Source organism: Schistocerca cancellata, chromosome 4, assembly GCF_023864275.1.
Source record: "Schistocerca cancellata isolate TAMUIC-IGC-003103 chromosome 4, iqSchCanc2.1, whole genome shotgun sequence".
Lineage (NCBI taxonomy): Eukaryota > Metazoa > Arthropoda > Insecta > Orthoptera > Acrididae > Schistocerca > Schistocerca cancellata.
This window is the reverse complement of record NC_064629.1, coordinates 782,746,077-782,770,083: the sequence shown is the minus strand read 5'-3', so window position 1 is coordinate 782,770,083 and position 24,007 is coordinate 782,746,077. Positions and strand designations below refer to the sequence as shown.

The following is a 24,007-nucleotide window of genomic DNA, read 5'->3' as shown; positions in this document are numbered from 1 at the left end:
ATAGTACTATTCTCACTGGAATGAACCTCATGTTCTCAGAAACTTCACAGTTTAACCCAAATGTTTGATTCCATATAAATTTTGGCCTGACTTGTGTTAATTTTCTTACTTAAGTTATATATTTCTTATCTGTAGATATTTCTGAAAATATTTGGTTGTCAAAAAACTGTTTTTCCAATAATATTTTATTATTATTCAAATCAATCAATTTTGGAATATTGGTCTTGTACCATGAAAATAGTAACCAAGATACCAACTTAATTATCAAAAAACAAACATTGATAAGCTTCAGTTTTTATGCAAACAAAATTTCTATCTTCATTTATAATTTTTCTAATTTCAGTATCAATAAAGAAATCTATTTTATAAAATACCAGGAAGCTACTTTTTCATATTGTCAAAATATGCAATGTTTGTTATTAACCATTAATGCTACAAGTTTTCACTTAAATAATTATGTTAAAAAAACAAGATTTAAATGAAATCTTAAAAACACTTTAAGTTAAGGCAGTCCATGTTAATACTAATTTGGACTATATCCTGTTCTAGGAGGTACTTAGAGCTGGGTTCATAATAGATATACAAATTTTTGGTGCCAAGTGCATCAGAGTGGGTTTAGCATCTATTGAGTTTGATACGCATTGTTCTCTGATCAATTATGTTCTTTGTATGGCTCAGGCAAGTTGCACAGTGTATATTTGAAAACTGCCAAACACGTGATGGTAAATTACATTACAACATGCAAGTACAAGGAAAAAATGGTTAAAATCAGCATAATGTTGCAGTGGCTTGTCATTTAAACAACAATGGATGAAATCTTTACAATAGGCTATACAGGAACAAAGCTACCAACCCTGACGCTGAGACCAACTTTGCAAGATAAGTAAGGGAGGATAGGGAGGGTTGAGGCAGTGGGAGGTTTGGGTCATTCATTTTAAAACTTTGTGGTTGGTGTTACTGGCTCAGTTCACTTCTATAATCTTTGACTTTAAACTATTTATAGCTGCCACATTTAAATTTCGCCAACTGACTTGACTTTAGATACTACAGGTAAGTTAACATGAATTTCACTATCTAAAGTAAAAAAAAAAGTTACTTTTACGTCAATACACAGTGAAGTAACTAAATTTACTGAAGTGTGTGTATTATTATAAATTCCTCATTAGTTTATCTTTGGAATGCAATATGAGTTTTTGTCATTACATAAATGAAATCCAGTATTTTAATATCAAATAGAAAAAAAGGTAACCAAGGGAGGGTCGGGCCACTACTGTCCCAATCCTCCCTTATTAAAAGTTGATATTCCTTTACTATTTACAGTTTGTTTTGGGAGCTTATCACCAATATGCTGCTTGTCTACAAGAAAAGGACAGACAGACAAACGACCACTAACCCAGGTAGCAATACAAACTGCTATAGAAGCAATGAAAAATGGCAGAGGGTTGCGAGAGACAGCAAAAACCTATGGAATACCGAAATCAATCCTATCAACATATGCAGTAGACTGTGCTAGTAAATTCAGTCATACTGAGAAATACAGTTCTCTGTATAATCATTCACAAGTCTTCATGAATGAAAAAGAGCCCATGCTAGCTCAGTATCTAATTGCAGCTGTCAAATTAAATTACGGATTAAATCTAATGGTGGCTAGGAAGCTTGCATCTCAGTTTGCTGTTGTAAATGGAAAGTGTCACTCAATACCCAAAGGTTGGACACCTAATACAATAGCAGGAGGAGATTGGATGAAAGGCTTTATGAAAAAAACAAAAGACTGTCACTGTGAAAACCAGAAGCTACTAGTCTTTCTTGCAGGACAATTATTAATAAAAAGAATGTCAGAATTTTTTTATAACTTGAGACCTGTTTTAAAAAGATACAATTCCGAGCAAAACTTCACATACAATGATGATGAGACAGCCTTAACTACTGTGCAAACACCACAAAATGTAATTGCTGAAAGAAGTGAATCAGGTAACATCAGCAGAAAGAGGTAAATTGGTAACACTTTGTGCAACAATTTTAGCCAGTGGAACCTTTGTTCCACCATATTAAATTTTTCCTAGAGTCAACTTCAAAGAGCATACGCTCAATGGTTCTATACCCTGATCCTGAGGTTCTTGGAAATCCTTCAGTATGGATGAATGCCAGAAATTTTATACATTACTTGCATCATTTCAAGAAATGTGCTTCTCCAACAGCAGAAAACCCAACATCTCTTACATTTGACAACCACGGATGGAGGAGGAGTTGCCACACTTATTAAAAAGTGCCATAAATTCAAGAACATTAACATTAATAAATTCTGTTCAGAGCAGCATCTAGAAGCATGTGCAACAGAAGTAGAGTTCCATAACAGATCCTATATAATAGTAACTATTTACCAAGCACCTGCAGGAAATTATAATCTATTCATAAATCTTCTAGTAGCTCTTTTGGGTTATTTAACAGGAAGAAACAAAGAAATTTTGATTGCTGGTGACTTTAATACAGATTTTCTAATTCAGTCTTACAGTAAACATTTACCGCAGTTAGTAATGTTGTCTTTCAATCTAACTCACACTGAAAACTTTCCAACTAGGATCACTAAATCTTCAAGGACAGCCATTGATAACATTTTTATAGACAAAGCAAAGGAACAAAATCATATCATAAAACCTGTAATAAATGGACTATCAGATCATGACATGCAGTTCCTTGTTTTAGATGTAAATTCTAAGCAGATTATCAAGACTGCTAAATCTGAGTACAAGAGAGTATTCAATCAACCAAAAATTGAGTGTTTTAGAAAACTGCTCAAAGATATGAACTGGAAAGATGTTTATAGTGCTCATGACATGAATGAAAAATATAACACATTCATGAACAATGTCAGTACCATGTTTGCTTTTTTCCTCTAAAAGTTACTCAAATTAAACAGAAGTCTATAATAAAACCATGGATCACACAAGGAATAAAGATTTCCTGTAAGACAAAAAGGAAAATGTATCTGTCGACCAAGAATAGCTCCAATGCTGATGATTTAGCTAAATACAAGGACTACTGTAAAATATTAAAAAAAGTAATTCAGACATCTAAACAAATGCACTACGAGAAGAAGATAGAAATGTCAGGGAACAAAATAAAAACAATATGGGATATAGGGAAAGAGGAGACTGGTAGGACCAGAAAGGAACAGGAGCAAATAGCACTAAGGGTAGATGACACATTAGTAACCTATGGGCATAGTGTGGCAAATCTATTTAACAAGTACTTTATATCCATTACTGATAGAATGGGATTGTCAGGATCAGTGAATAATGCCCTTGAATATCTGAAACTAGCCTTTACAAATAGCTTCAGGCACATGAATATGTCACTCACTTCACCAAAAGAAATAACTTCCATAATAAAATCTTTAAAAACAAAGCATTCTAGTGGTTACGATGAAATATCAACAAAGTTAATTAAGGCATGTTCTTGTGAGTTTAGTACAATTCTAAGTTACTTGTGTAACCAGTCAATTATAATTGGGACATTTCCAGACTGGCTGAAATATGCAGATGTTAAGCCTCTATTCAAGAAAGGGGATAAAGAGATGCCATAAAACTACAGACCAATTTCACTTTTGCCAGCACTCTCAAAAATTTTAGAAAAAAGTAATGTACAGGCAGCTTCTCAACCATCTGACCACAAATAACATATTATCAAGAAAACAGTTTGGATTTCTGAAGGGTTCTGATATCGAAAAGGCTATTTACACCTACAGTGAAAATGTACTTAATTCATTAAATAACAAGTTACAAGCAGCAGGTATTTTCTGTGATTTGTCAAAGGCATTCGATTGTGTAAACCACAACATCCTTTTAAATAAATTAGAATTCTATGGTGTCACGGGCAGTGCTGCAAAATGGTTCAAGTCATACCTCGCTAACAGGAAACAAAGGGTGTCAGTGCAAGGGACTAGTGAATTAAGTCATCAGTCATCATCAGAATGGGAAGAAATTACATGTGGTGTCCCACAAGGATCCATCTTAGGGCCATTGCTTTTTCTTGTGTACATTAATGATCTCTCATCAGTTACACTGCCAGAAGCAGAGTTCATTTTGTTTGCAGATAACACAAGTATTGCAATAAATGGTATGTCGAGTGTAGTTCTAGAAAGATCTGCTAATGATATTTTCATGGATATTAATAAATGGTTTAAAGCCAACTCACTGACATTAAACTTCGAAAAGACTCACTATATGCAATTCAGTACCTGTAAGAGGTTTCCACCCAGCATATGCATAAAGTACGAAGAAGAGCAGATAGAAGAAGTAAACAGTCTTAAATTCCTGGGATTACAACTTGATAATAAATTCAGTTGGGAGGAGCACACCACAGAACTGCAGAAACGCCTTAACAAATCAGTATTTGCAATTCGAGTGTTAGCAGACATAGGTGACATAAAAGTGAAAAAGCTTGCATACTTTGCCTACTTTCATTCCATAATGTCATATGGTATAATATTTTGGGGTAACTCTTCAAGTCAAACAAAAGTTTTCAGAGTCCAAAAGCGTGTAATACGTATTATTTGTGGAGTAAACTCACAGACGTCTTGTAGAAACCTCTTCAAAGAACTGGGTATACTAACTACTGCCTCTCAGTATATTTACTCCTTAATGAAATTTGTCCTAAATAATACATCTCTTTTTCCAACAAACAGCTCAGTTCATACATACAATACCAGGAACAAAAATGATCTGTACAAGGACTTAAAAGCACTTACTTTAGTTCAAAAAGGGGTCCACTACTCAGGAACACTCATCTTCAATAATTTGCCAGCAAACATAAAAAATTTAGTTACAAATAAAGATCAGTTTAAAAGGAGCCTGAAAGACTTACTAGTGGCCAACTCCTTCTACTCCATTGATGAATTTTTTAATAGAAACAAATGATGTATTGTATATATTCATACTATTAGTATTGTTATTTCAGCTTTTTTTTAAAAAAAAAAAGTGACATGTTCCACATCTACGAGGATCTCCTCAACACGGATCTATGGAATGAAAAACTAATCTAATCTAATCTAATCAAACCATGATAGCCACATTTCAACCGAATCCTTAAATTTTTGCAGAGAGAACCACATTATGATTCTCACACTGCCTCCTCACTGTAGTCATAAACTGAAGTCTTTGGATGTATCTGTGTTCAGGCTCCTGAAGAAATGTAACAACACTGCCCATGACTCTTGGATGCTATCCAACCCAGGAAAAACCATTTTTATGTACAAGCTAGCTGCATTATTGGTCAGTGCAATCACTCTAGCATTTTCACCAAGAAAAGTAGAAAGTTGACCTATTCAACAGGCATTGAAGATCTGGATGAATTATGTGATGACAGCAGTGATACTCCTTTTGAAATGTCCTCAGACTCAGAACAAGAAGAGGGACTATCTAAGGAAAAGTATGTGCTTGTTCGATTTGTCACAAAATTAAATCACATTCATTATGTGGAGTGCATAATGAACATTCTCGGTGATGACTGTGAAATTAAATTTTTGAAAAGAACATGTACTAATTGTTTGTTTTGTTTTATTTATTTTAGGATGCAAAGACAACTAGGGTCATACACACCCACACCAGAACTGTAGAACAGGAAGAAAAAGAGTGGAGTTAAGAATGACTACACGTTAATCCCAGTGGACAGAAGAGAAGATAGCTAAAAACAGGGACATGGAGAAAGATCTTTAAAATATGCCATAGAGACACGGAGGTCATGAACTAAAAATAAAATGGCCTTCACCATATTGCTCTGATGGATAAAAAGTAAAACAGGGTTGACAGCCTGCACATTGTTTGCTAAAACAGCCAATAACTCAAGACAGCAAACGCAAATGAGAACATAAGGTGTTATAAAAAGGGCATTCCATCATGAAATGGTGGACTATCAGAGCTTGAGTGCAATGTGTACAAAGTAGTGGGGGATCACCACTTAACAAATGGCAATGGCTAAAAAGACAGTGCCTGATATGAAACCTCATGGTAGGAGGGCCGAGAGCAGGTTGTCCAAGCCACTGGGAGAGGCTTAATAACCTGGAGTTTGTTCCCATGAAGGGAGGACAAGCAGTGATGCCAAAGTGACACCATCAGCTCACTGAGAGCAACACAGAGATCATCAGAGGGAATGCAACAACTAGTGTGCTGAGGTACGAGGACTGCTGAAGCATCAGCGGCCTTGTTTCCAGTCAGACCGATGTGACCAGGAACCCACATAAACATCACAGTGGCTCCATCAAGAGTGAGCAAGTGACAGTTTTCCTGGGCCTGCTGCACTAAGGGATGGACACTGTACAGCACACAGAGACTTTGAACGGCACTGGGAGAGGCAGAGCAGATGATGGAATTGGAAAGCCAGTGTCGCCAGATGTACTGCATGGCCTGGTACAGGGTGAAGAGCTCTGCGGTAAATACTGAACAGTGTTCCGGAAGATGATACTAAAAAATGTTGGTGCCAATGACGAAAGCACACCTGACGCCACGGTCAGTCTGAGAACCATCAGTGTATACAAAGGTACTATCGCAAGTTCCGTGTGAAGGTCATGAAACTTATGGCGATAGAGCAAGGCTGGAGTAGTGTCCTTAGGAAGTGAATGAAGGCCAAGGTGAACACGGGCGACTGCATGATACCAAGGAGGTGAAGCATTTACACCCACCAGGAAAGTTGCAGGTAGCACAAAGTTAAGCTACCGGAACAAGAGCCGAAAAGCGAACTCCTGTAGGTAACACAACAGAGAGACATGTCCCAAACTGGCAGTCGAAGGAGTCATTGAAGAAGGAGGCATAGGATGGGTGGCCACCCATGCCAGGCAAACTGCACACATATTTGCTGAGGAGAAAGTCTCGGCCGTAGGATGGTGGTAGTTCGGAAGCTTCTGCACACAGTCTCTCAATCAGACTACTGTAATAGGTGCCAGTGGCTAAACGGATGTCACAATGGTGGATAGAATTGAGACAGTGTAAGAGGGAGGGAGGGATGGACATGCAGATGCAAAAACGAAACACCCATAGTCTACCTTGGAACAGACAAAGGACAGGTACAAACAGAGGAGGTTGGTTCGATCTGCTCCCCATGAAGTATCATCGAAGACATGGAGGACACAGAGGGACTGCATACAGTCAGCTGCCAGGTAAGACATGTGGGAGGACCAAGAAAGTTCCCTATCAAGCATGAGCCCCAGGAATTTTGTAGTTTCAACAAACAGAAGAGCAACAGGCCCAAGATGTGAAGACAGTGGAAGAAACCAATTGCGCCACTAGAAATTCATGCAAACAGATTTGACAGTTGAAAAACAAAAGCCATTGTCAATGTTCCATGAGTTAAGACAATCAAGACATTGCTGAAGATGCCACTCAATGAGACAGGTCTGTGGATAACTGCAATAGATGGCAGATGTCCAGTGGGAGACAGGCCATCATAGGATTAATGGTGATAGCAAAGAGGATGATGCCCAGGGTGGAATCCTGAGGCACACCATTTTCCTGGATAAAAGCAGAACCCACACATACCTTGAAAGTTCAGTCTTATAAAAATCTAAAAATTCCTCAAGGAAATGGAGCAGGTAACCACAAAAGCCCCACATGAAGAGAGAATGGAGGACAGCAGTTTTCCAGCAGGTGTCTTAGGGTTTCTTCAAATTCAAAAACATGGCCACAGTCTGGGATTTCCAAAGAAAACCATTCATGACATGGGTGAACAAAGTGATGAGATGGTCAGCTGCAGAATGGTGCTATCGAAATCCAAACTGTGCAGTGGTTAGTAAATTGCGAGACCCGAGCCATCGTACCAGCTGAATCATATATTCCATCACTTTGCAAACACAGCTGGTGAGAGAAATGGTGTGGTAGCTAGAAGGAAGGTGTTTTTCCTTACCTGGCTTAGGTATGGATATGACAGTGGCTTCAGGTCAGCATCTGGAGAACGGACCCTCTGCCCAAATGCGACTGTACTTATTAAGCTGAGAGTGCTTACCCACAAGAGAAAGGTGCAGCCATAGAGAATATTTTTAATAATTCTTCATTACTAGAGGGTGTTTTGTTTGTAAAACAGTGAATGGTCTTTCAGACCATGATGCACAAATTTTAACACTAAAAGGCTTTTGTAATCAAACAAATGTTACATATAATTACAAACTATGTAGGAAAGCTAATCCAATGGCAATAGAGTGTGTTTTAAAACTCATTAAGGAACAAGACTGGCAGGATGTTTATAGTGCTGATAACATAGATGACATATATAATGCTTTCCTTTCTTGATTTAACTAAGGCATTTCATTATATTGATGACAAAATCTGGCTCCAGAAGTTAGACCATTATGGAATGCCAGGAGTAGCTCACAATTGGTTCACCACTTACTTTAACAACACACAGCAAAAGGTAATTATTCACAGTGCTGAGAATGGCTGTGATGTTGGGTCTGAGTGGGGCACAGTGAAATGGGGGGTGCCCCAGGGATCAGTGTTGAGGGCCACTCCTATTCCTTATTTATATAAATTATATGCCGTCTTGTAATACGGGTAATTCTAAAATATTTCTGTTTGCTGATGACACTAACTTGATAGTAAAGGATGTTGTGTGCAACATCATGACACAAGTTCATGGCTTGCAGAAAATAAACTAATGCTACATCACAGTAGGACACAGTTTTTACAGTTTCTAACACACAATTCAACAAAACCCAACGTTGTAATTACACAGAATGGGCACATGATTGGTGAGACTGAACAGTTCAAATTTCTAGGTGTTCATACAGATAGTAAACTGTCATGGAAAACCTATGTTCAGGATCTTGTTCAAAGAGTTAATGCTGTCATTTTTAGTATTCTGATGGTATCTGAAGTAAGTGATCACTCAACATGAAAATTAGTCTACTTTGCTTATTTTATTGGCTTATGTCATATTTTGGGGTAACTCTTCCCATTCTTGAAGGATATTTTTGGCTCAGGGAGGGCAGTTCGGACACTATGTGGTGTAAGTTCACGAACCTCTTGTCGATCTCTCTTCACTAGCCTGGGTTTCCTGACTTTGGCCTCTCATTATATATATTCTTTACTGTCATTTCTTGTTAACAAAATTAGCTTATTCCCAAGAATTAGCAGCTTTTAGTCAGTTAATACTAGGCAGAAATCCAATCTGCATTAGCCGGCCGGAGTGGCCATGTGTTTCTAGGCGCTACAGTCTGGAACCGCGTGACTGCTACGGTCGCAGGTTCGAATCCTGCCTCGGGCATGGATGTGTGTGATGTCCTTAGGTTAGTTAGGTTTAAGTAGTTCTAAGTTCTAGGGGACTGATGACCACAGCAGTTAAGTCCCATAGTGCTCAGAGCCATTTGAGCAATCCAATCTGCATTTGGATCAGACTTCCTTCTCTTGTGCAGAAAGGTGTGGAGTATACTGCTGCATCCATTTTCAATAAGCTACCACAAGAATTCAAGAATCACAGCAGTAATCCATGCACTTTCAAATGAAAACTGAAGAGATTCCTCAGGGGTCACTCCTCCTATTCTGTCAAGGAGCTCCTTGAAAAATTGAGCTAATTTCTATGTTATACTGTTGATTGTGTTTACTTAAACTTATGGCTTGACTTTTTCTAGGTTCATAAACCTTTTATTTTAACTGTTATTACTATTATGTTGTAATTTCATGTACTGACATGTTCCATGACCTTGGATATTTGCTCTTCAATTTGGTCCTATGGACCTTGATGTGTAAAATAAAAATAAAAAAAGCATCTGAATGTGAGCAGTGTCTGGTCCTGGGGTGGAGGACTTGGATGAAGTGAGAGCATGATCTAGTTCCCTCATAGTAAAGAAGTCATTGCAGCACTCATGATTCTGAGAAGAGAAGGATATTTCCCAAGCCTCCTCTGTATATTTCTGATGGAGGAAGGCAGAGTGATAGTGGGAGGAGCTCGAAATCTCCACAAAATGACGGCCCAAGGTGTCGGAGAAAGGAATACAGACCACGATGACGTCATCTGCTACTGTCAGGCCAGAAATTGGGGAATGGATCCATCGGTGGTTGGCCCACACAGTGGAAAAGGGTGTGGAACTGTTAAAAGAATTAGTGAATGAAATCCAGCAGGCTTTTTTGCTATCCTGAAGAATGTGATGACATTGTTATCATTACTGTTTGTAATGAATGCAGTTTGCTATTGTAGGATGATGGTTAAAAACACAGATAGCACATCTCCATTTGCAAATTGTTTCACAGCATGCTTCAGTCCACCAAGGAACTGGGACACCGTGTGGTAAAGAGGAAGTGTGAGGAATGGACCATTCTTTGATGGTAAGGATAACATTTGTAAGATACTCCACCTGTTCATCACAACTGTGGAAATGTTTTTCATTGAAGGTCACCAGCAAGGAGTAAAGCCTCCAGTTGGGCCTTAGTTAGCTGCCATTTGGGTGTGCACATAGGTGGGGTAGAAGTCAGCAAATGCATAGTACATGGGAAATGGTCACTTGAGTGTGTGTCAGAGGGAACTGACCACTCAAGATGATGGGCAAGCTGGGCAGTGCACAATGATAGGTCCAAATGGGAATAGGTGTGTGAGAAGTCTGAGACGAAGGTGGGTGCTCCAGTGTTAAGACAGAAGAGATTAAGTTGGTTAAGAAGGTCAGCCAAGAGGGCACCTCTCTGACAGGTCCTGGGAGAGCCCCAAAGGGGATGGTGTGCATTGAAGTCACCGAGCAGCAGAAATGGGTGAGATAGCTGTCCAATTAGCTAGAGGAAGTCTGTCTTGTGACATCGAATGATGGAGGGATGTAAATGGTACAAAGGGGAAAGGTCAAGTGATGAAGGAAAAGGCAAACAGCAACATCTTGAAGGCGGGTAGTCAGGAACATGGACTGACTATGAAAGTTGTCTCGTATGAGCAGCATGACTCCCCCATGAGATGGAATGCCAACATTAGAGGGACAGTCAAAATGGACCAGGAAGAAATTGTGAGAGCTCAGAGTGGTTGTGAGGATGCAATTTTGTTTCCTGAAGGCAGAGAACAAGTGGACACAGTGATTCTAAGAGCAGCCATAAATCCTCTTTGTTGGATCAAGGGCACTGAGCATTCCATTGGAGGAGAGTCATGACAAGCCTATGAAGACTTGCTGCTATGGGACACAGAGGCAGGAGGATCCTGCTCCATGAGGTTGACAGAAGCATCAGGGTCCTCCTTTCATCAGCCTGCAGAGTCTGGGGAAGAAAACTGGTTGGTGGTGAGCACTGGCCACACAGAGGTTGGCTGGGAAAAGGTATCATGTGGCGACACTGTCGAAGAGGATCAAATCAGTAAAGGAGAAGACCATTTGCCTTTGACTTCTCCGAGCCATTCCTGTTGGCAGAGGAAGACTGAGATGTTGGTTGGCTGGAGGGACATAGGAAGTCTTTATGGGAGTATTCCTTCTGTCCTTTCTGGCCTGCTGGTTGCGTAGCTAGTGACTTCACAATGTGAGGTGAAATTTGGTGGTGTGTGCACAGCTGGAGGAGGAGTTAGGGATACAACCATGATGCTGGGTGACTTCACAATCATGGTGCTAAATTTTAGGTTGCATGTATGCATGGCTATTTCCTTCGTGGAGTGAGATGTAGCACTTCACCCAGATCTCCTGGACAGCCTGCTCAGTGAGATACATGGGCCAATCGCAGGAGGCGGCGGCATGGTCGACATCGCAATTGATGCAATGGGGAGAAGGGTAATTGCCCTTGTGAGCATCCCTACCACAGGTTACACATTTGGCTGGGTGTCGACAGGACTTTCAGGTGCAGTTGTAATGATGACACTGGTAGCAACACATCGGATTCAGATTATACGGGCTGACTGCGATAACTTCATAACCCGTTTTGATCATTGACAGATAAAACACTCTATCAAAAGTGAGGAAGAGAGTGCATGTGGATGCTAAGGAGGCATCTACTTTTGTCATCACCTGATGGACGGCAATGACACCCTGATTAGAGAGGTAGGTTTGGATGTCTGCCTTGATCAGACCATTGAGCAGCCTAGTGTAAATAACACCATGGGAAGAATTTTGCATTCAGTGGGCCTCGACATGAACAGGATAGCCATGGAGGAGTGAAGCTGCAAGCAGTTGTCATGCTTGACAATCAGAAGTAGTTTACAAAAGCAAAGTACCATTGCATAAACGAGAGCAGGATTTCACAGGGCCAGCAACTGCGTCAGCACTTTTCTGAATAATGAACAGATTTACCATAGCATAGGAATGACCATCTTTAGTACATGAAACCACGAGGAACCTTGGTGTAGCTGGGAGGGTCTTTGAATCGTTAATCTCATTCCATTTATGTTTCATAGCCACTGACTGTGAAGATGATTGGCCCATTGCGAGAATATCCTCATGATTGCCAGTGTCTCCAATGGCACACCCCTTCCAGCTGGTGACCCCCTTCAGAAGGGAGTGCAGCAACCTTAGGAGATTGTTCACACCTGAGGTCACACCTCCTGAACACCTGACAGATGAACCAATCCACAATTTGGGAAGGTAGCAGCTCAGGCAATCACCCCTCCCTGGGCCTGGCCTGTACCAGTTACCTGTTATGCATCATAGATGTGGGCCAGCCTTCAAGAGCGCACAGGGAGGAAGAAGAAAAAGAGAAACCTCAAATGCCAAAGTGGAGGAAGGACAGCAGAAGGTGAATGAAGAAAGAAAAAAAGGAATGAAAAACAGTGGAGAGTATTCCGATACTGACTACCAAAAATACAGAATACATTTCCAAATACAGCCTCAGACATGTTACCCAAAGACTGGGGCTCTGTGGTAGCCAAGCATGAACCCACCAAAGAGTGCAAGCCCTCTGGGTGGGTACTAGTTGTGAATTTATATATCCTGATGTAGATGACATTTCAAATGTCAGCAAGTATGACATTGTTCAGGTCTTTAAGAACCCACTGAAAAAAGGAGGATCTGAAATAAGAGAATTGCAGCTGTTTTTTTTCAGAAATTTTTTTAAATAAATTTCAGAATGTAGTGTAGGAACTCACTCAGAAAATAATCATTGTAATCTGTATCAATGCAATTCATTTTATATGTTTATATGTGATTATTTTTATATGTGAAAGTTGTACATTTCCCAACCCTCCCATCCCACTGTCCCAAGCCGCACTCTCTTCCACTTTGTTTTGTAAAAAATAAAGAAATTATTTAGTTTAGAAATAACTAAAGAACATATCTAGAATAAAAAGATCTGAAAACAGTTAAAAGACATGCCTCAAATAGATTAAAAGAAAAAGTGTTCCAACACCCCACCTGTCCCATCCTCCCCTACTATCTATCTGCAAATATAATTTGTATATATTTCAACATTGTTTGAACTAGGAGATAGTTATTACAATGTAATAATTGTGCTTCATAATATATGGACTATAAGTAAGGGAGTGCATTATATCACTTAACATTCTTTACACACATGCATATAAATATCAGTTCTGTAAGGGTCCATGGACGTAGGAATCATGTTTGGTTTTTCAGATACTCCAGGAGGTAGTGCAGAACTATTTTTGCAATGGTACTTGGAAAAATCAAACAGAACCATAGGTTAAAAATTTACTCTCAATATTTTTCAAATTCTTAAAGAGAAAAACATACCTGAGATTGTAACATTGATGAAAATATTTCCACCCACTTGTCCCATGTATTGTGCTAGGCCATAGAAGCACAAACCACAAACAAACCAATTGAAGTACATGCACAGTGTCTTCATTCTCATGTTTGGTGTTCTAAAGAGGTCCAATATATTTCCCTTTTCCTCCACATCTTTCTTTTCCTTTAATGAAACATTTAAGTAGTTAAAATAGTTGTTGTGTATACTTATTAGCACATTATTAGAGAAAAGTTCTTACAGTGGCTGAGACAGTAGTCTTGATGATCTGAGAAACATCTACATTTTTTAAATTATTCTTAGCAGCTGCTTTTTCCAATATTGCACCAGCTTCCTTTGTACGACCAACAGCAAGAAGCCATCGAGGTGACTCTGGAAGCACACTACAGGGATCATATGGACATTAAACATTGGTAGCAACATATCATGATGAGTACAAAGTTACTGATTTATAATGTTATATATTAATCTATTGTGGTATCTAATACTCTATAAATGGTCAGAATACAGTGACAAACACAAAAAGCCATGTACACATCAGCAGTAAACTGACTCATGCAGTTTTAATCTTAACTGCATTATTATGTCAGGACATGCATACTTCAGGAGAGTTTAATGACTTTCCATGAAATACAACAGTATTTTTTGTAGTATGAATGTAATGTCAGATCTTGACTTACTCTGCTCTTTATCTATATTTGCCTCTTCCTGTTACATAAGATTTTAATACCCTTAGTTATTCGTGACTTGCTTGTTTAATGGATTTTCTGGGTAACTCTTTAGGAAAGCTACTATCAAATACATACACACATTCACTATGGAATAAAAATTGAATTTCATATTAGCATCTCTTTCTATACATACCTCACCCAATACAACTCTTTTAACTGAGACACAGCTATTCCTAAACCTGTCTCAGACTTCTCAGTATCTGTTAGGTAGTAAGGCAAATTTCCTCCCTGGCACTATCCGGATCAGCCTTAAGAGTCCTAACTCAGTTCCACACCAAAGCATGAAAAAATGGGCACTGCATGCATAAAACAAGAATACTGTTTGTTGCAGTTATACTCCTCTGCACATTTTCATCACAGTCTCTTACGGAGTAACTCGTCATTTGGCATTATAAGATACCCATTACTTACGATCCTGAGGCTTGTTAGGTTGTATTTATTTGTGTCATGTCATACCATTGCCTCAAAGCATTTCTCTTAATTGAATATCAGTTCTGCACCTTTGAAAATGTCTTGTTACTCAAAACAGGAGACAACTCTGATTGTCACTGTTGCAGCATGCATTGTAAGACCACTGTTAAAGAGCAGTTGACAACTCTTGTACTTAATTAGTTATTTTTATATCACATTGAAGGTTTCTATAAATTTAAAAAACACAAATGTTAAACCACTCCATAACCTTTCGCAGGAGAGCTTCTGTAAAGTTTGGAAGGTAGGAGACGAGATACTGGCAGAAGTGAAGCTGTGAGGACCGGGCGTGAATCGTGCTTTGGTAGCTCAGATGGTAGAGCACTTGCCCACAAAAGGCAAAGGTCCTGAGTTCGAGTCTTGGTCGGTGCACACAGTTTTAATCTGCCAGGAAGTTTCAATATGAACATTGTTACAATTGCCTGCACCTTTAGCCCAGACACATACAGACTCATATTCACCTACTTTACGGTGATTATTAGTCCTTAAAACAAGAGGCCTTGTAGAGACAAAATAGGAAGCTCCCATATCTCTGTTAAACACTTCAGCAATATGGTATGTACGATAGGCAATAAAGTCTCTATCATTAAAAGCCTCAAGTCCTTGAACTTTAGACACTTTGTCACCTGGGTACCGTACAATTGCTACGGTCACCCATCCATTGCCAGCTCTATTCTGATTATTATTTTGTAGAGTAAAATTAATCACTCCTCCACAAAAAAACAGAAGGACCATGCAAAAACACCTGCCCGTTAACACTATTAACATTAATACCAATGTTGTCTACTGCTTTGTAAACTGTGTTGCGTGAGCGCCTCCTCCTCATGTAATAATGCGGCATCTCTGTGGCTTCAGTTCAAGCACAGTAGCAATGTGGTTAGTTCAGGCACAGTAATAGGCATCCCTGGCATAGAGAAACCATTGGAAGAGTTGAAAACAAGTAAGTTGCCAGGTTCAGATGGAATCCCAGTTCAGTTTTATTCTTCATCTCTTGCACAGTGACTGAAAAAAGGCATGGGTAAAGGAACGGACCCACAAAATTATAGATTAATAACCTTAACATCGGTTTGCTGAAGAATTCTTGAACATATTCTGAGTTCGAATATGAAAACTCTCCTTCAGACTGAAAAGCTTCAGTCCATGAATCAGCATGGTTTTAGAAAGCACCACTTGTGCAAAACTCTGCTTGCTCTTTTCTCATATGATATTCTGTGAACTATGGATGGAGGGCAACAGATAGATACCATATTTCTAGCTTTCCAGAAAGCATTTGACACAGTGTCCCACTGCAGATGTAACAGTGGTACCAGCATACAGAACAGGTTACCAGATATGTGAGTTGCTCTAAGACTTCTTAAGTAATAGAACCCAGTATGTTGGCCTCAACAGTGAGTGTTCTTGGGAGGTAAGGGTATTGTCAGGAGTGCTTCAGGGAAGTATAATAGGACTGCTATTATTTCCTATATACATAAATTATCTGGCAGAGAGGGTGGGCAGCTGATGATGCTGTGGTGTATGGGAAGGTGTCACAGTACAATGGCTGCAGGAAAACAGAGTAGGAAAAACAAACCCATAATATTTGGATATAGCATTAGTAGTGTCCTGATTCATACAGTCAAGCCCTTCAACTATCTGGGGATAATGTCGCAAAGCGATCTGAAATGGAACGAGCATGTGCGGATTGTGATATGGAAGGCGAATGGTTGACATTGATTTGCTGGGAGAATATAGGGAAAGTGCAGTTCATCTGTAAAGGAGACCACATATACGATGCTAGTGTGACCTACTGACTACTGCGTAGGGTCTGGGATGCATACGAGGTTGGATTTAAAGAAAACACAGATGCAGTTCAGAGGCAGGCTGCTAGATTTGTTACCATTATGTTCAAACAACATGCAAATTTTGCAGAGAAGCTTTGGGAACTCAAATGGGAATCAAATGGGAAGACAACATTCTTTTTGAGGAACACTACTAAGAAAATTTAGAGAAGCAGTATTTGAAACTGACAGTAGAACCATTCTACTGCTACAAACATACATTTCACATAATGACCATGAAGATAAGATATGAAAAATTGGGGCTCATATGGAGGTATACAGACAATCACTTTTCGTTTGCTCTATTTGCAAGCGGAACAGGAGAGGAAATGACTAGCAGAGGTACAGGGGACCCTCTGACATGCACCATACAGTGGCTTGCGGAGTATGGACATAGATGTAGGTGAGTTGAACCATCCATATGAACTGTTCACATATCATCAACTTTAAAATTGCATCAAGTCTGTATCATTTTGACTGTCAAGAATGAAAGTACACTTAATAGAGAATAAGAAGACATTTAGTCACAATGGTCAACTTTGTTCTTGTCTGCAGCTAAGTGCTGGCCATTCATTCTGGTGAACGATTGGTTGATTGTCATACAAACATAAAATGCTGCGCAGAATTTGCATCAGAGCTGGTGTATGACATGGCTGCTTTCACAGATGTCACAAACAGTGATGGGGTGTAGTAAGCATATGACAGGACTGGAGCAGGAAGTGCTGGATGGGTGCATTGGGAAGGTCTTGCACTGGGATCTTCTACAGGTATATAATCATGTGGTAGGAGATTGGAAATGATATAGGCATGGACCAGGATATTGTCTAGTCTGGGTGGACAACAGAATACTAATTTGGGAATGGTGCGAAGTATCTTGGGTAGGATGTCCCACATTTCCAGGTATAATGATAGATAGGCAAATCCCTGGCAGAGTATATTGTTCAATTGTTCCAATCCATTACAATATTGTGTGATGAGGGGGCACTCTTTTGTAACTTATTCTTGATGGTGGTTGGAAGATTGGAGGTGTGTGAGGATATGGCATGGGAAATCTGGCTGCAGACTAGTTTTTTTTTTTTTTTTGGGGGGGGGGGGGGGGGGGTGTGAATGCCATCCATGGGTTATCAGACTGCATGGGAGCAATTTTTTTGGTGGGAAACATATGACAGGTTTCTAAAAGTAGGTACTGTTGATGCTTAATGCGGTTGTGCATTATCCTGCTGAAATATAGGGTTTTGCAGGGATCGAATGAAAGGTAGAGCCATAGGTCATAACACATCTGAAATGTAACGTCCACTGTTCAAAGTGCCATCAATGTGAACAAGAAGTGACCGAGACGTGTAACCAATGGCACCCCATACCATCATGCTGGGTGATATGCCAGTATGGCGATGACGAATACACGCTTCCAATGTGGGTTCACCATGATGTCACCAAACACGGATGCGACCATCATGATGCTGTAAACAGAACCTGGATTCATCCAAAAAAATGACGTTTTGCCATTCGTGCACCGAGGTTCGTCGTTGAGTACACCATGAAAAGCGCTCCTGTCTGTGATGCACTGTCAAGGGTAACCGCAGCCATGGTCTCCGAGCTGATAGTTCATGCTGCTGCAAACGTCATCGAACTTTTCGTGTAGATGGTTGTTGTCTTGCAAATGTCCCCATCTGTTGACTCAGGGATCGAGACGTGGCTGCACGATCCGTTACAGCCATGCAGATAAGATGCCTATCATCTCGACTGCTAGTGATACGAGGCTGTTGGAATCCAGCATGGCGTTCCGTATCACCTCCTGAACCCACAGATTTCATATTCTGCTAACAGTCATTGGATCTCAACCAACGCGAGCAGCAATGTCACGATACTATAAACCGCAATCACAATAGGCTACAATCTGACCTTTATCAAAGTCGGAAGCGTGATGGTGCGCATTTCTCCTCCTTACACGAGGCATCACAACAACGTTTCACCAGGCAACACTGATTAACTGCTGTTTGTGAATGAGAAATCGGTTGGAAACTTTCCTCATGTCAGCACGTTGTAGGTGTCGCCACCGGTGCCAACCTTGTGCGAATGCTCTGAAAAGCTAATCATTTGCATATCACAGCATCTACTTCCTGTTCATATCTGTAACACATCATCTTAGTGGTGTAGCAATTTTAATGGCCAGTAGGGTAGTTGGTAAGGTGCATGGGGAATTAGGCAGTGAGTCTGGAATCTGAGGGACTTTGGAAGAGATGAGGGAGTTTGGGAGAGTTAGTATTTGATAGAAGCAAGGCCATGGGCATTAGAGATGTTTGTGTATAGAAGTGCATCAACAGTAATGTGTAGGAATCCAAGAGGTAGAGGGGAGGAGATGTTGAAGAGTTGGTGAAGAGACTGGTCAGTACCTTTAATGTGAGAGCCTAGGTTTTGGGGAAACTGGTTAGAGCTGTTGGTCAAGAGGTGTGCAAATTCTTTCAACAGGAGCATACTAACCAGCTACAATGGGGCATCCAGGATTGCTGGTTTTGTGAATTTTGGGGAGCATGTGGGTGTGTGGCATGTTGTTGGGATGAAGAGGGAAATGGCCTGAGGGGAAAGGCTCTGGTATGAGCCTAATGATTTCATTAGGGATTGGAGGTTATATTGGTCTTGACAGATGGGATCACTATGGCTGAGCTTTTATATGGTGCAGTCAGTTGGGAGAAGCTTTCTGTCAGGTAGTGACTGCAGTTCATCAAGAGAGTGGTGGATTCTTTTCTGCAGAGAGGATGATTAGGTCAGGATTTGTTTTGATATTTTCAGATTCCACCAGAACCTATCCATCACTAGCTGGGTACTGCGGAAACACCTCTGCATGGAACAAGCATCCCAGAACCATCTCTGCTCCTTCCTAAAGATATTGCTACTATGTAATATTATACACACCCAACACATCACCAAATTTAAACCATTGCCCTCCAACACCTGGAAGGTCATTCCAGGCAACATTTCCATACGTTGTCCAACCTGTTTACATCCTGTCCCACCTTGGAGCACCATTACCCATTAACAGTACTGTACGCACAGTGAACCTCGTTGAGAAACACTCATAGCCCCCAGACCCTGCATAGCTGACCTATTCAATTTCAACATCATCTAAAACTTCCTCCCAACACTCCATGAAATCCAGAACTCAAAGAAACCCAAAACACTGTTAATCTTTCAATCAAAAACGTCAGTCCATCAGAAGTTTCATTCCTATCCAAAGGCCTCAACTTCAGCCCCACACCCAACTTTAAACATGTTGGACTTGTCAAGGAACTATTCCCCTCCTCCCAATCTACACAGTGGAAACACTTCTTTGCCACAGATCACTCCAATTGAAGTCAACCTAATCTCAACATTAAACCTTACCTCTCCCAGTTCATACCACCATCCAACCTTGACTTTTCCCCTCCTGACCTAACCATCACTTGCTCACCTTCCAGGAATTCCCTACCTCCAACTTGGTCTCACCATCCTTCCCTAGTTTCCTTTCTAACAACACTAACTCCTCAGCAGAAGAAAGGACAGTCATTCACTATCTCAAAAAAGATCCTGATGTAATCATCTTCCCTACAGACAAAGAAGCCACCACTGTCATGATGAAGAGCAGTGACTATCTGACAGAAGAATTCCACCAACCGACTTTGCTACAGTGATACTATCTCACAAGCCAGACAACCTCCAAAGCCCTTAGGTCCTTCCCACAACCTCTCCCACGAATCTCTCTTCCTCCAATGACACACTAGAAACCAATTTTCTACCTGCTCCCCAAGATCCATAAACTGAAGAATACTGGACACCTCACTGTAGCTTGTTATTGTTGCTCCTACTGAAAGAATTTCCACTCTTGTTCACCAAGCACTCCAACCAATTGTCCAAAACCTAGCCTCTCACATAGATACTATTCACATTCTTTGCTAACTCTCCACTACCCCAGCCCTTTACCTCCTGCATCCATACTCGTCACTATTGATGCCACCTCTATATACACCAACACCCATCACACCCATGGCCTTGCCACTATTGAACACCACCTCTTCCAAAGTCACTCATTCCCCATGTATGTTACAAACTCTATCTCAACACACAACCACTTCTAATTTGAGGTGAAGTATTCATGAGATATCTAAGGTACACCAATCTCATCAGTTGGTAGTAAGTTGTAATTTGAGCCTGTTCTCTGTACTAGTGGTCTTGACCATGCTTTCTATTTTTAGTATTTTTTGGGATTAACTGTTTCAGCCATTTAACTATAAACTGTAATTCGACATGGAGTGTGTCAAAGAGAAGCTTAAGTAAACAGTGAATTAGATGTGACTGTAACCTGTAGTTGGTGTGTAGCAACATCAAATTAGAATTGTGCACATCACAGTGTGAAAAGTGTTTCATGAAACATGATAAGTTCACATTGGGAAATGTTTAAATTGCATCCATGATTACCAACGTTTTGTGAGTGACATATTATGAATAATAATCACAAACACATCTTGTGGGGAGGAAAGACAGTGGCAACAAGTATTGCAGTCTATGTATAGGGGTGATTTAGTATAAAGTGGTTAGCAAAATATGACTCAAGAAGCTATAGATCCAGCAGATAATATTGGCAACTTGTACCCACTAGTGAGCTCTACAGAAGGTCAAGAACATAGGAAGGATAATTTAACAGAAAATGAGAAGGATATGACTTGATAAACTGTGGACAGCATTTTATTTTCTAAATTTCACAGTTTATTAGAACACTGCAGATAGCAGAAGTAATTCATTAATGTAAACAGCATTACAGAATTCAACAGCACTGAGATAAGCTGTTTCCCATGCAGGCACCAGTAACAGGGTACCATATGGCATAGGGGTGAGTCAGTGGAATAAGGAGATACAAATGAGCCACAAAAATTAAGCTTTCCTGGCAGTCCATATGTTGGGGACTCACCAGTACTCAGATGTCGCAAATCTAAAACATTATGTCAATAATTATTAGAGTCCAGCTTTGGCAGAGTAAGTTCTAGGAACACCCTAGGTGTCATTAAAGCTTTGATACTACATTACCACTATGCAGTAAACCCATTAAATCTGAAAACAAATTATAATTATTCAGCTACTGATCACATACTAATATCTATGATCACATACTAATATCTACAAAGTGTGTATGTGATTTCTTTTTTGACTAACTGTTTCAACTATTTAATTATAAACTATTTTACACTGTTCATTAATAAATGCACCAAAATGGCATCATGGGATTTGTTTCAGATAGATTAGTCAACAGCACTCCCAAATTATAATGACACATCTGCTTGCATCTCCAAATGGATCTAATGTGCTACAAGAACTATTTAAGATGTCTATGGAAAACAGGAAGGAGGAAGTCCTAATGTGCCTGTTCACTAAGGTAATCCAGGAAAGGGTTAACTTTTGCAGATTTGAGTGGGAAGGAAAGACCAGTTGTGTTTTACATCACCACTTTTGATGGACTCGTGGCTAAACTGAGAAACACTTATGGAGGTTTGGTACTTAATGGGGATCTTGCAAAACCTATTTATGCATCATCTAGGAGAATCCTACATAGCCTCGCAAAACCCCTATTTAGTTCAGGCTCATTAGTGTTATCTTCAAGACATTCGATCCCCATTCCTTCACAACCTCAACACCACCTCTCCCATCCATATTACTTGGTCCTCCTCAGTGCAATGTACTGCCTCCATGAGTGCTGACCTCCCTCTCCCTGATGGATCCATCACACCTACATCCTGCCTTGCAACTACATTTCCTTTGAAGGGAAGCCACAGAAACAAATCTGTGGTACAGCCATGGGCACCCACAAGGCACCCTACTACATGACACATTTTATGAGCCATCCAGTGGAAATCCTCTTCACCTCCTAAAACATGAAACCCCTTGTTTGATTCACATTCAGTGACCTTATCTTCATGATATAGACTCAGGGTAGATGCCCTATCATAGTTCCTCCACTAGGCTGGAGACCTTCCTCATCCACTTCAGCTGGTCCTGCTCAAAGCAACATGCAAGTTTCATGGATGTCAACCTCCACCCCTCTGATGACGCTATTCACACCTCTGCCATATTAAATCCACTCACCAGCTACAGTACCTGCATTTTGACAGTTGTCATCCCCTCCACATCAAAAATTATCTCCCATACGGACTGAGCTCCTGTGGATGGCATAACTACAGCGATGAGAACTCTCCTGTCCACTATGGTGAAGCTCTCATGAGGGCCTTCACAGACAGGCACTACTCCCCCACCCCTTGCCAAACAGTCTGCAAACCAATTTCCTTCCTGTGCCTTATTGACATATGCTTATAGTTTTCCCAATATCCTCAAGATCAGTTCTGGATGAACACTCCCCTCATCTCTGTGGACTGGAACAACTGAACTATATGCTTTGCCATGGTTTTTATTATTATCTAGAGTCAGGGCTACTTGTGAAAGCAGCCATGCCATATACCAGTTCTGCTGCAGCTACTCCACAGGTCTTTATGTTGGTATGATGAGCAACTAGCTGTCCACCAGAATAAACGGCCACTGTCAAACTGTGGAAAATAACAGAGGTGCAACATGCAGCTGAGCACAATAGTCTAATGTAAATGGCTGCTTCACAACCCAAGCCATCTGTCTCATTCCCTCTACCACTAGCTTTTCTGAACTACAGAGATAGAAGTTATTCCTGCAACACATCATTCACTCCTGTAACCCTCATGGCCTCAATCTCCACTTACCCACTGTGCCCCCCACACTTCACACAATAGTTTCCCCTTCCTCTGTCTTGTCACCACCTCCCAATCCACATCAGCTTCATAGTGTACTGCTCTCAACTGACACTGGGACTCTGGTACCTGTTTATCACATTTCCAGTCAGTATACGTGTGACCCTTCCCTGCCGAATTCCTAGCCAGCAAACCTGCTTTCCCCCCTCTGGTGTGTGTGTGTGTGTGTGTGTGTGTGTGTGTGTGTGTTACAGAAATTAAATGACAATCCATTGGAACATGTGTCATTTCAAAATGTCTTTTGTTTACTTCAGGTATTCACCCAAGGTTTCTCCCCAGACACTAAGATTTTCTACCCTCCCTGAATTTCTTGAATTACTCATCATCATATTATAGATCCTTTTAGATAATGATGATTCAATCCTCAATCCTGTTGATTGTACAACAATTACTTCCCAACTATTAAAACTTCGTAGAAAGAATATTTAAGCTCTGTAATTGCTTTGACAGATCAAATAAATACCTGCTACTATTGAGTAAAAATAAAAATGACATCATTAGTTGGACAACCCTTCTACATAAAGAATTTTGATGAACTAAGTAAATCATTTCTACTT

General features: G+C 40.3%; 1 protein-coding gene across 1 annotated transcript in view; it reads right to left on the bottom strand.

Moving 5' to 3' along the window:
• Window positions 1-24,007, bottom strand: part of LOC126184945 (organic cation transporter protein-like) — a 382,199-nt gene that overhangs the window by 41,309 nt on the left and 316,883 nt on the right. The window contains exons 6-7 of the mRNA XM_049927619.1: window positions 13,876-14,017; window positions 13,622-13,799 (exon numbers count right to left, since the gene is read on the bottom strand). Of these exons, the coding sequence (XP_049783576.1) occupies window positions 13,622-13,799; window positions 13,876-14,017 (320 nt within the window). The remainder of the gene's footprint in view (window positions 1-13,621; window positions 13,800-13,875; window positions 14,018-24,007) is intronic.